The following is a 14434-nucleotide window of genomic DNA, read 5'->3' on the forward strand; positions in this document are numbered from 1 at the left end:
ATAGTGGAGCATTGCACAACTTTAAATGAGCATGTTCTGTAATGGAGCAGGGACATAACATCGAAACAACGTTAAGTGAGAGGACATTAAGTGGGGAGTTACTGTATTCCAAATAAAGAGGTCTAGAACTTTGGATGTGTTTTCCTGCCTTAAAGCTCAGCAGTTGAGGACATAATGTTAAAGATCACATACTTTTCTAGAAAGAAGTGCAACATTTCCTAAGTGAACACACTTGCATATGGTTGGTGGAACAGATATTGGAATATGTAACAATAATTAAATCAAAACAAATTAAAGCCTCAATTTTTAGTGCAGATAAAGCTATGTCCATGTTAAACTAGTACAGTATCTACAAATTTACCAGTATTTAAACCAATGATGTCAGTCATTAACTCCTGGAAAAAAAAATATTACTTTCTTCAAGTTAGAATATTAATTCTTTTAAAGAGGTGAAGTCTGACTTGGAAATATGTGGCTAAGGAAACTATTCCCAGGAGTCTCTCTTAGTATTCAGAAACTCAGTATGAAAGGTTCATATAGTTAGATATGCTATAAATGAGTTTGTTGGAGTAGGTTTTGTTACTTTGGTTTTATTATGATGATTTTATGTTTTTCTATCTGTTATTCAGTTTTATACTTCATTACATTTTTTGGTCTTATGCAAGACTATTTATCTACATGAACTATCATTCACGTCAGACTATTTAGGTTCTTATACTGTCATTTATCACCATGGTATCAGAGTATATGGCACCAATGAGCACAAAGAAAAATGTGACTTCCTTAATTATTATTTGTTATCGGTTTCTAGTAGCACGCACATTGGAGTAGATGCTGTATAAGCACCAAAGACATGAGCCTTGAACATGTGATGATCATCACATGAATGTATTTTAAACTGTTCCAGCATTTGACAAGTACACCATTCACACGCTATTCACCTGTAACTGGAGTTCTCTGAGACAGATTCTACACATTCCTACCCTTGGGATGTGCTAGCAGTGTGTGACAAAGTTCCTCCTCTACCTTGGTGGGTCCTGCGCTTATTGGCAGATTTGCTCACCTCAGTGATCTTCCCCACAGTCTGGGTCAACATCTCCTGAGTCTGATCAGGAATTGGGAGGAATCCAGGCCCACCCTCTACTCCAGGTTCCAGCCCACGGCCTTGTGGATTGCAGCTATCTATAGTGTCTCCTGTAACAGCTGCATGACAGCTACAACTCCCTGGGCTACTTCTCCATGGCCTCCTCCAAACACTTTCTTTATTCTCACTACAGGACCTTCCTCCTGGTGTCTGATAACACTTGTAATCCTTAGTCTCCCAGCAGCACACCCTCTCACTCTCAGCTCCTTATCTTCTTGCTCCCAGCTCCTCTCACACACTTCCTCTCCTCTGGTTCCTTCCTCCCTGACTGGAGTGAGCTCCTTTTTTAACCCAGGTGCCCTGATTAGTCTGCCTTGATTGGCTGCAGGTGTTCTAATCAGTTTGTCTGCCTTAATTGGTTCTAGCAGGTTCCTGATTACTCCAGTGCAGCCCCTGCTCTGGTCACTCAGGGAACAGAAAACTACTCATCCAGTGACCAGTATATTTGCCCTCTCAAGTGCCATTGGAGCTCTCTCACACCCCTCAAGCCCCTCCCCTCACTGTTCCTGAATGTTCTGACAGAGAGGCTATAAAACAGTGGCATGCTGCTCTAGCTGCTTCGGCTCCTTCCAATGACTCCTCAGGTCCATCGCTGTAATAACGTCTCTGAGGAAGAGGCTAAGACAGATGGGGATTGTGAACGTGTGGAGTTCATATAAAAATACTCTGGCTAAAGCTTTACTTTGAGTGGTCTCTATGCATTTCCACTCTTGGGATAATCTGTTAAGCAGTACCGTGAAATGAGGAAGGTGGGACATGGAGTCTTAATTAAACAGTGATTGAAGTACTACTCTAGAAAACCCCCTCCATTTTGTCTTCAGCTGGCTCATGAGATAACCTCTCCACCCCAAAGGATGCCTGAAAGAAACTGGAACAAAGAACAGTAACTACAGGGGTGTGAGTGACTGCGGGACCCAGACCAGACGGAGGCTAATCTGCCAAAGAAGCTTATTGGAACATCTCTGAGGGTGAGATTTACCTGCATTTAGTTTGCTACTGTATTAGGCTTAGACATGTATGTTTTATTTTGTTTTGTTTGGTAATTTACTTTGTTCTATCTGTTATTACTTGGAACCACTTAAATCCTACTTTTTGTATTTAATAAAAATCACTTTTTACTTATTAAGTAACCCAGAGTAAACATTAATACCTGCAGAGTAAAATAGATTTATATAAGGTAAAATGGATTTATTTGGGGTTTGGACCCCATTGGGAGCTGGTTATAGGAGTTCTGGAGAAAGGAGCACTTCTTAAGCTGTTTTCAGTTACGCCTGCAGCTTGTGGGGGACGTGGGTCAGACTTGGATCTGTGTTTGCAGCAGGCAAGCATGTCTGGCTCAAACAAGGCAAGGTACTGAAGTCCCAAGCTGGCAGGAAAAACAGGCTCAGAGGTAGTCCAAGCACATCAGGTGGCAGTCCCAATCTGGCCATCAGAGGTGGGAAAGATGGAAGGATAAAATCCTAGCCACTTTCCTTTTGGAACTACCATAGGATCCATCAGACTGCACTGGAGTGCAGAACCTAGAGGAGCCTCAATAAATAAAAATTAAAAAAAGAATTTCAAATAAAATAATATAATATAAAGGACTAAACTCAGTCCAAAACTAACCAACCAAGAACTGAAACTATCCAATGGCACTGTAGATTGAGGAACTGGATCCAGGGAGGATCCAGTCTCCACAACCACAATGGGAAGGAACAGAAGAAACTGGAGTGTCACACCTCCATTTATATCCTTGCCCTCATAACATTCAGGAATAGCAAGAGGATGGGTAGAAAGGGGTGCTAAAGTGTTTCAGCTTCACTGCTATTAAGTATAAAACTGTCAGACTGCACCAAAAGCATACCCCAAGGGTGGGACTATGTAGAGGCCACTTGAAGAAGAACATTAGGAAAAAAATATATCTGTCATCAATAGCTGGTGTCCACGTGCCATACACACATAAATAATATATTTTAATGTATTATGTTATTCTGTTAACTACTCTAACAGATTAAAACTTACCCATCAAGCTCAGCTGTTTCAATGTAAGAGAGACCATGTGGTTCACTGCTAGACAGAAGTAATAAATCAGCCTGTAAAAAAAAAAAAAAAGTGATGTTAAATATATTCTGTCATCTCGCAAAGCTGTAAAAGGATTGAGAAAAGGCTCATATAAGATACAAAAAAGTTCCAAGATACACCACCATGTTCTCTGTAATTTTTCTTATCTAAATATATAGCACAAATATTTCTTTCAAATTCTCATGTCTGAAACAAATTTAATTTTTTCCCCTAAATTACCAAACAGAGAAAACATACATACAGACTTTATAGACCAGATCCTCACCTGGTGTAAACTGGCACAGCTTCAATCACTTCAATAAATCCATGAGGTGGATGAATTGACACTTTTTTTTTTTTTTTTTTACACAAGGTACAGATCTTTCGACAGTGTAAATCAGTGTACTTCCATTGAAATTAGAGGATAATTTAATCTAAAATTTGTAAAAGTGAGTCTTTTCATATTTAAAATGGTTCCCATTCATGAACATTAAGTTTTGCAATGAAAAATTCCTGCAGGATTTTGGGTACAGGTGATTCAGCATATTGTGCATGCATAGTGCCTTCACTACCAGATAGGGCTACAAAAAGTTATTGCTGTCTTGGTGATGTCAGTACTTCACATCATAAAAAGTGTGCCCACTTTTACTTGACAGATCATAGTATTTTTGACGGAGAATTTATAATATAATAGACCTTGACAGGATGCGCTGTAAATATACTTTTAGGCCTTTATTTTACATAAGCACAAAGGAGTAAATGAAGAGTGGTTTTCTATACATGTAAATAAAGCTTTAAATGATACTCAGATGTATATTTGTGTTTGATTACAATACCATCCTCCTGAGAAAAGTATTTTAAGTTATACAGAGTCAAAGCAAGGGCTTGTCTACACTACCGTGCGGGGTCGATGCAACTTCAGTTTTGTGAATAGCGTAGCTGAAGTCAGCATACTTAGATCTACTTACTGCAGTGTCTTCACTGCGGTAAGTAGACGTCTGACACTCTCCCATCAACTCCGCTTGTGCTCCTCATTCTGGTGGAGTACCAAAGTCGATGGGAGAGCGCTCAGTGGTCAGTTTATTGCATCTGTACTAGAAATGATTAATTGACTCCCGCTGGATCGATCGCTGCCCTCCGATCCGGCCGGTAGTGTAGACAAGCCCTCATTTCCAGAGGGGGTATCAATGCATGTGGGAAACAAGGGGCAACAGCCACACACTACACACAGAAAGATAGAGAGAGGCAAGTAATTGTTACTATTTTATTTCTCTGTGACATGTACTATGGAAGAAAATATCTGAACTACTTACAGCTACAAATGTATTATTCTCCAGTTTAATGATGTCACCGGGTCTTACATTCATCCATTTTTCATTCTGTAATCTATGAAAGATAAAATGCACACACATACACACTTATTTTTTTCTAGAAATATGTTTAGTGAGAGATAGTAACTTACACTTGTAGCCTTAAGGTCATTTACAAGGTATTAAATATGCACTATTACACTACAAAAATCAATGCTCAGAGTGCCCTACTCAAAACAAACACTATGCTCCATTATTAACAAATCATCTGTATGACAAACTGACTACTATCCATTTTATAATTATTTCTGTTGGTGATAACATTAGTAAAGACTTTATTCAGTAAGATCCCTACCAGATTCTTGTATACTAGAAGGATCTTTGTCATAATCATTACACATATGACTGAAGAGCAGGAAACAGAGATGGAGAAGGGAAACGAAAACATGAGATTTAGATGAGTGAGATAAGACATGGAAAAAAGAAAAGGAAAGAAAATAATGAGAACAAAGAAAACAGAAGAAAAAATGAAATAGCAAGCTGTTTTCAAGCTTGCTTGAACAAGTATTCATCGTTGCTAACATTTGAAAAACTCTTCCATGTTTGCACTGGCTAATTCAAATGCATTATAATTACGGTCCTACCAAATTCACGGTCCATTATGGTCAATTTCATGATCATAGGATTTTAAAAGTCATAAATTGCAATATTTCTGATATTTAAATCAGAAATTTCAGAGTGTTGTAACTCTAGGGGTTCTGATTCAACTCTGAAGGCAGCAGCACAGAAGTAAGTGCGGCACGGTATGGCATGGCAACTCTTACTCCTGTGTTGCTGCTGGTGGGGCACTGACTTCAGAGCTGGGTGCCTGGCCAGCAGCCTCCACTCTTTGGCCATTGAAGGCAATGCAGAAGTAAGAGTGGCAATACCACAACTCCCTACAATAACACTGTGACCCCCCCCAACCCAATCCTCTTTTGAGTTGGGAACCCCAGTTTGACAAACACTGTTCTCCCTCATGAAATCTGTATAGTAAAGGGTAAAAGTTCACAAAAGACCAGATTTCACAGGGGAGACCAGATTTCACAGTGCATGGTGTGTTTTTCACAGCCATGAATTTGGTAGGGCCCTAATTACAATGCAACAAAGGCTCTGCAATGATTAGATATTGCCTTGAATTGGAAGGGATTCCCCAAAACTGTAGCCAGCCAGAGGAAAAACAGACCATGTGCATCAATATAACTTTCAGATGTTTTTGTATAAAATTCACTGAGATGTCAGAGAGCTTGTGTCCCATTGCAATGAAGCATTAATAAAGTACTTCTCTGTAGGGATAACATAACAGTACTGACCAATTCCAGTCAAGTTCAGAATAAAGATGGGTTATTACAAGGTAGTAACAAAGGTTGGTTTTATTTTTAGCTAAAAAAAAAAAAATCTAATTTACTTGTCTTATAGGCTGGAAAACAGTTTAAATATTTATACAACCGTGAAATATGCCCTGCACTATCAGCATGCTAGGTCATTTGGCTTAGACATTGGAAGAACTTCTCTTTAATACTGATCCAAGTACATATTCTGGAAAGTTTTCAATTGCAGCATTTTCATCTAGAGCCAGAATTCACTCGTTTTCAAGCTCTCTTCTCTTCTGTTCTTTATCTTAAGTGGGGAATTGTACGTTAGTTGCAGCACATTTAACTTAATTTTATTTAGTTTTTCAGGTGCACTTATGTATTTGGATAATCTTTAAAGGAAACAGTTGTAGGGAACGTAATTTATTTGCAGTATTGTTGTTTCTTATGCTAATTTGTAGGACAAAACTTGAGGGAAAACTTAATTGATAAAGTAGAAGTTTTAGTCATCATTTATAGTCCAAATAGGACCCTGGATCCTTACACATGAGTTTCATGATCATTTGTATCCCAAACTAGAGGCAAATATCATAGTTTGGGCCCAACTCTAATTGACATTAGTAACCTACTGTTAATCTAGTCATTATAAAATCTGTGTAAAGAACGTTAATCCCAGCAAGAGCTGAAAAGTGCTGGAGAATTAGTGCTCTGCTCAGAGATAAAGCATAACCTTCCTCTTCAAGTGATCTCTAACAGGCAACTCAGAACTGCAGCCAGTCCTCCCCCAGCAGAGGGACAAGTCACCATGACATTTGAGGGCTAAGGATTCAAGAGGAATCCAGGAAAACCACTAAGCAAACCAACTTATTAATATTAACATTAGCCTCTGACACATATTGAAAAAGTTAGAAAATCCAAAGCTATGGCTCATGTTTTGCCCTGAAATCATTCTGTTCTGGAGGGATAAGAGTGGGGAGCTTACATCATCCTGAAATACGGGGCAGACTCAGGTTCAATCATGAATTTTTTGGCTTTTAAATGCGCTGCAACTATGCTATTTAAATATGATTTTTAAACAGTAAAACATCTCCGGGGGATGTTCATGCTTGGGTTTTTTGGTGTGTTTTTAAACGAACATTTTTCTGGAAGGTTTTTAGCAGTGTAGTGTGAGACCTGTGAGCTTGAATCTGTAGATCCAGGCTCTGAGATTTGCTACCATAGGTTTTAAAATACAGTGTAGATGTACCCTAATTAGTCTTCCCTGAAAGCAGTCTCTACTAGCTCCACATAGGTCAACATGGAAGGTGGAATGGAGGATTAAAATGAGGTCGTGAGATCTCCAACTATGTAGATCCAGCCTATGCATAGTAACAGACTATGCAAACAATGAAGGAGAGCAATCCAAAGGCTCCACTGTAGCCCTGCATCTTGGCCACATTGGAGTATTAATTCTCCTCTCCAAAAACTGTACGTTTTATATCTCAATTTATTTGGAGCGGTGACTTCATGTATCTCCAATCAATATTTTAATAAAGCAGTATATATTATGTTTAATTTTAAATTAAGAAATTCCACACCTTTCACCCACAAAGACAAATTACTCTGGCTTTATGCAGGGGCCATAAATTTAGTCAAAACAGTCATTTTAAAAATTAACTTAAATACCCAACCACACCCAAAGCCATCACTCTGCCCTGTTGGATCACTACAATATGCTGTTGTGCTATGCTTTAAATGTGTATGCAATTGAAGGCTGACAGCTCCAAAAGATTTGATCCATTTTACAGTTATGTAGGCAGAATGTGCTATATTGTGTGTAGAAAAAAAAAATCCTTTGGACAACATCTGAAAACCATATACTTAACAGCAGATACCAGTTTGAACCTAAATTGTCTTGGACATTTTGATTAGCTCACATAACACATCAGAAAAAATGTTAAGCTGCACTCATTGGAAAGGGAGAAGAGACAGAACATTTAGGGGTGGGAGTTTCAAATGAGTTAATGAGTTAATGCCAATGGGAAACTGGAAGCCTAAACCCCATAGACTCTATAGAAAATCCTAGCCTAAACTGATTTCAGAATGGGGAGAGTTTGAGAGAGAAAGATGCAGTGAGAATGAAAAAGAGAATGCATCAGAGCTTTGGAGCTCTCTATTAACTCTTTTAAATTTTGCTTTTTGACTTTCCTGTAATGTCCTCAATGAGCTCAGGTAGCACAGAGTTCAAATCATGATTCTGTAGATAGATATTATCCCAATTAAAATGTCAAAATACTGAGGAACAAAAATGCTTACTATTCTGATATTTCTACTGCTTTTCAAAATTCAGCCCTGCTTAACAGGTCACCTCATGACACATGGAATCTTGTTCTGCTCCCACATAAGGAAACCATAAGGATTCACTGGAGCCCCGTGGATTCACTGTACGTGCATTACAGTGACTCCAGTAGAAGCCAGGCTTGCAAATACAGCTATTCAATGAATACAGACAGATTTGGACAGGGCTCAAACTGCTTCTGGCATTTTTACCACCATTTTGTGGCAAGGGCTGCTAGAGCTGCATCTGTAATGGAGCTCCCAGATGTCCTGGTACCAATTTGGGTAGTCTGATGAGTGTACCAGTTTGTTTTGTTTTGTTTTTGTGGAATTCCCTAGTCCAGACAAGATTTAATATCATCTCTAGAAAGTGCCAAGGTGAACTATATAAATGAAGGATTATGATGATAGAACAAAATACAATTTAAACATCAGGATATTGGTGGCAACATATCTAGTGCTTTTTGTATGAACCACCACTTTAGCATTTTCCATCAGCATTTGACATAACAAAATCCCACTTCTTGGAGCTCAAGTATTAAAAAGCATCTTAGGTTAAAGATCAACTTTTACCGAAGTCTGAGTTTTCACTTAACAGTTGCAATTTCTTGTTCTGAAGACACATTTGTGAATTAGTTCTCCTTGCAGAGACCACACTTCAGAGAATAAAACATGTGTAACATGGAACAACAGTACCTCTATTTTAAAAACACCAGTACAGAATAAACCATACTCCCTACAGCAGGGAATAACCTGACCAGCTGTGGCACCAATACACAAGACGGCATTAGATTAGCCATTCAGATGCCCCTAGTGACGCTCTTAACCAATCAGTCTGTACTAGAGATGATCAAGAGAGAGCAGAATGTTGAATTTGGAAAAAAAACTAATTATGCAGCTCAGCAACTAATACGGTGTTATGTGCGATGCAGAAAAACAAAACAACAGTGTTTCTCCAGGGGTCAGTCTGGTATGGTTAAGTATCCAGCATTGCTGGGGTAAAAAAATTAAGTCATAAATATCCATTTAGACACAAGCAAATCTGGTCCTAGGCACATACAATGCAAGCAACTGTTTGGTCCCTTCTGTACTCCCTCTAAATCCCCCATATTTTTGTGCTGATTTAGCAATTCACAGGGTGACCCACTCTCCACTCAAGAAGTCAATCTGACAGTTGGAGGAAATTTACTGCCAAATGGGATTGGAGTGGAGGAAATCCACTGCTTAATCCTCCCCACACCTCTGCCCTTCTCAGATAGCTTGAGGTCCCACCAATCAAAAAACTACCCCTGATCAGAGATGTATCTGGCTAACAAGAGTCTCTCCCTACTCCCTACAGGTAAGACAAGAGATTCATAAACAAGTAGTTGCCAAACATTACCTCAAACTATTTTCATACTATGCTGTTAGGGAAAATTGTGTGAACCAGGCAGCTACCTAGTTTTCTATCAGTTTTCTTTAGTTGCCTCTCCTGTTAATAAGGATATCAACTGTAGATATGTAGCACCAACCTACTAGAAGGCTTCCAACTTCATTGATGTTTTTTATGAATTCCTGTTTGATAACATCCACTTCTTTCTGGGGAGGCAGCATTGTATCAATGATCCATTATCTTGATTCCACTTGTACATAATATGCAGTCATGCAAAGAACAACTGCACACAATAGCTTAATTTAACAGAGGATCAGGGCTCCAACAAGTCTAATACTAAATATTTTAAGCTTTGCACAAACATTTACATGCAAGTTTGTACAATGGGACAACCAGCTCTGGAAGAGTAAAACTAACGGCCTGAAATGTATTGATTAAACTGTTGCCTTTTGAAACAAGCTATAGTTCTATGGACTGAAAGTTTACCCATCCTGGGGCTTTCTTTTTATTGTTATTTTTAACAGGAACTTAGTGGCATTCAATGGAATTCATACTACACAAGGGAGCAAAACATCCCTATCCCCACCCTGTCCACAGATCACTACCTGCCCATGCTTCCTGCCCAATGCTTCCGCTGAAGTGCACAGGCAGAGATCATGGAAAAACAACATCGCTTGCCTCATAACCTAAGTCGTGCAGAACGCAATGCCATCCACAGCCTCAGAAACCACCCTGACATTATCATCAAAGAGGCTGATAAAGGAGGTGCTGTTGTCATCATGAACAGGTCTGACTACCAACTGGCTGCTGAGCTCTGTGCCTTTATACTCACACACAACTATTCAAATTTGATGACAATATATATCTCCAGATCAGTGGCACTGCTATGGGCACCCGCATGGCCCCACAATATGCCAATATTTTTATGGCTGACCTGGAACAACGCTTCCTCAGCTCTCGTCCACTCACGCCCCTTCTCTACCTACGCTACATTGATGACATCTTCATCATCTGGACCCATGGGAAGGAGACTCTGGAAAAATTCCACCACGATTTCAACAGCTTCCACCCCACCATCAACCTCAGCCTGGACCAATCTACACAGGAGGTCCACTTTCTAGACACCACGGTGCAAATAAGTGATGGTCACATTAACACCACCCTATATCGAAAACCTACCGACCGCTATGCCTACCTTCATGCCTCCAGCTTCCATCCCGGGCACATCACACGATCCATTGTCTACAGCCAAGCACTGAGGTACAACCGCATCTGCTCTAACCCCTCAGACAGAGACCAACACCTACAAAATCTCCACCAAGCATTCTCAAAACTACAATACCCGCACGAGGAAATAAGGAAACAGATCAACAGAGCCAGACGTGTACCCAGAAGCCTCCTACTGCAAGACAAACCCAAGAAAGAAACCAACAGGACTCCACTGGCCATCACATACAGCCCCCAGCTAAAACCCCTCCAACGCATCATCAGGGATCTACAACCCATCCTGGACAATGATCCCACACTTTCACAGGCCTTGGGTGGCAGGCCAATCCTTGCCCACAGACAACCTGCCAACCTGAAACGTATTCTCACCAGCAACTGCACACCGCACCATAGTAACTCTAGCTCAGGAACCAATCCATGCAACAAACCTCGATGCCAACTCTGCCCACATATCTACACCAGCGACACCATCACAGGACCTAACCAGATCAGCCCACACCATCACCGGTTCATTCACCTGCACGTCCACCAATGTAATATACGCCATCATATGCCAGCAATGCCCTCTGCTATGTACATCGGCCAAACTGGACAGTCTCTACGGAAAAGGATAAATGGACACAAATCAGATATTAGGAATGGCAATATACAAAAACCTGTAGGAGAGCACTTCAACCTCCCTGGCCACACTATAGCAGACCTTAAGGTGGCCATCCTGCAGCAAAAAAACTTCAGGACCAGACTTCAAAGAGAAACTGCTGAGCTTCAGTTCATCTGCAAATTTGACACCATCAGCTCAGGGTTGAACAATAGCTTGCTTGCTAGCATATATATACCTGCCCCTGGAAATTTCCACTACATTCATCTGACGAAGTGGGTATTCACCCACGAAAACTCATGATCCAAAACGTCTGTTAGTCTATAAGGTGCCACAGGATTCTCTGCTGCTTTTACCTGCCCATTACATCTCTACTTGCTTCTATGATCACTGGGATTGTTCTCTCTTTTTGTTTGCTCTTGTACTGCAACTCTTTCATGTCTATGTCACAGTCCTTCCATTTGTTACATTCAATCGCTTGAGATTTATTTATTGGTAATTATTTTTGCCATTTGAGACATTTTTGTTCTGTGACTGCTTTACCTTAATACATTATTTACAATTCAAAAGTCTGTTTAAACAAATGAGTGATCAGAAAATAGCTGGCCTTTAATATCTTCAGAATATATATTATTTATTTAGAAATAATCAAAACCAAAACAATTCAATTTTAAAGAAAAATCTTCGCAGACTAATTCCAGAAAAACAAACATTCTGCCTCAGTGGAACTTCAAACTGGCTTAGCCCTCAGGAAATCTAGCAGAATATTGGGGACCTATGGTTTTATTTATGAAAAGTTATTTACAGTCAAGGAACTCAATATTTAATTTTACGTGAGTTGATTTGGCAAATCTTCTGTAAAGTTAATGTTTCGGCACCATGGATTGCTTTGCTTCATGTTATAACCACAAAACAAGCAAAAAATAACTACACCCAAGAAGGATTGCAACAGACAAAGAAGAAAATCTGTTGCCACCATGCTCCATTTAAAAAGTAACTGCATCATAGCTGACCATGAGCATTTCTCCCAGAGATGATGCTTATTCTGTACGTTCAAATAAAAAGAATTAGATGTATCTCTAAGAGAATCACCTGGTGACTCCCAGCAATGTTACAGTTCATATTTTCACCAGCGCCATATAAATTAAATGAAAACATTACTGTGCCAGTTCTCAAATCATGTCCTTGTTTACAGTAGTGATGTGGCATCCATTACACTTCAAAGCAGTGGTCACCACCCATCAATCACGATCAACTGGTCAATCCTGAAGCCTCTGCCAGTCGATCACAATCTCTGGGCTGCTAAAAGTCCGGTGGCTCAGGCAGGCCTGCCGTGGTCCCATGCCACTTTTGAAAGTGGCTGGCTACTGGTACATCTCTGCAGCCCTTGGAGGGATGGGGGGGGCGGGAGGCAGCTCTGCGCGCTGCCCCCGCAACTAGCACCATCCCCGCAGCTCTCATTAGCCAGGAACCAGCCAATGGGAGCTGCGGGGGTGCCGTTTGTGAGAGCAGGCAGCACGTGGAGACCTGCTGCCCCCCATCCTCCAAGTGCCGCAGAGATGTGCCAGCAGCCAGTCGCTTCCGGGAATGGCATGGGGCCACAGCAGGCAGGCATCCTGCCTGAGCCCCACTGTGCTGCCAGCCAGGAGCCACCTGCGTAAGTGCCTCCTGGCCTTAGCACCCCTCACTCCTGCACCCCAAGCCTGGGGCAGGCTCAGCCAGTGCACATCCCACAGTTGAGAATGTTACACTGATTTGTGACAATCCCTGAAGGATTTTGGATCTATAAATCACAAACGACACTAATAAAAAGTAAAATTCATGAAATGTCCAGTGGATTCTGTGAGATTAGGTGCAGTGTGATCATATGATCCCTGCACCCAAACTCCCTCCCTCACTCCTGCACCTCAATCCTCTGCCCCAGGCTCAGCCCAGAGCCTCCTCCCACACTCTGAACCCTTTGACCCCAGCCTAGAGCTGCATCCCCTCCCACACCCCAACCCCTTGCCCCAGCCCAGTGAAAGTGAGGGAGGGGGACAGCAAGCGAGGGGGGAATGGAGTGAGTGGACAGGGCCTCGGGGAAGGGAAGGGGCCGGATAGATCCTGGGTTCATCTTAAATTCAAAAAATGATCTTGTCTCTAAAAAGGCTGAAGACCACTGCCCTAGAGGAAGGGCCGGGTTAACTCTCCTGTGGGCCTGGAGCTATTAGATTTTGTGAGGACCCTGTAGACAAGTCTTTTTCCTGGGAGGGAGCTTGATGCTGGAGGGGGCAGGGGATTGGGGTGCAGGAGGGGGTGCAGGGTCTGGGAAGGAGTTAGGGTGCAGGAGGGAGATTCTGATCTTAGGCAGGGTGGTGGGATGAAGGAGGAGGTGTGAGGTTCAGGCTCTGGCCAGGAGGCACTTACCACAGGTGGCTCCCGGCCGGTGGTGCAGCAGAGCTCAGGCAGGCTGCCTGCCTGCCATAGCCCCATGCTGCTCTCGGAAGCAGCTGGCTGCAAGCATGTCTCTGAGGCCCCGGCGGGAAGGGGACAGCCCTGCCTAGAGGTACTTAGAACCCACCTGGGTCTGTTAGCTCCTATGATGAACCATTATAACAGTCCCTCTACTCCAAAAAAGGTGGGGATACCATTAGGAAACAGCAATTATTATATTTAGGCCATGACAAAGCTATTCTTTTAATTCCTTTAACGTGTCCAGGCTGAGCCTGAAGCTATATCAGGGAGTCACTGAGTGAAAGCTTGAGACTTATTCTGGACATTGACATTGAAATCACCCTGAAAAATAAGTCCTGATAACTCATGAGATGAGAAGAACTCAAATCGCAGAGAGCTCCAAAGTAGTAGCAAAGTCATCTGGATATCATCAACATTCCTTGGGGAAGATTCTCAGCTATTGACTTCAATGGAGCTATGACACTTTACACTAGTTGACGATCTCCCCCCTGTCACGTTTTATCCTGGGATTTGCCTATCAAATGGACACACACAAACTATTCTGTCTTTTAGTGGAGCAGTACCCACATGTCAGGCAAGATGCACAAAGCACAGGCATAACCCCTTCCCACCCCACAC

The 14434-nt window shown here is 41.5% G+C and overlaps 1 protein-coding gene across 1 annotated transcript in view; it reads right to left on the minus strand.

The window, feature by feature from the left end:
• Nucleotides 1–14434, minus strand: part of ATP8B4 (ATPase phospholipid transporting 8B4 (putative)) — a 157225-nt gene that overhangs the window by 82700 nt on the left and 60091 nt on the right. The window contains exons 6-7 of the mRNA XM_075069659.1: nt 4501–4573; nt 3149–3219 (exon numbers count right to left, since the gene is read on the minus strand). Coding sequence (XP_074925760.1) covers nt 3149–3219; nt 4501–4573 — 144 coding nt within the window. The remainder of the gene's footprint in view (nt 1–3148; nt 3220–4500; nt 4574–14434) is intronic.

The sequence above is a fragment of the Chelonoidis abingdonii genome, chromosome 9 (genome assembly GCF_003597395.2).
Source record: "Chelonoidis abingdonii isolate Lonesome George chromosome 9, CheloAbing_2.0, whole genome shotgun sequence".
Lineage (NCBI taxonomy): Eukaryota > Metazoa > Chordata > Testudines > Testudinidae > Chelonoidis > Chelonoidis abingdonii.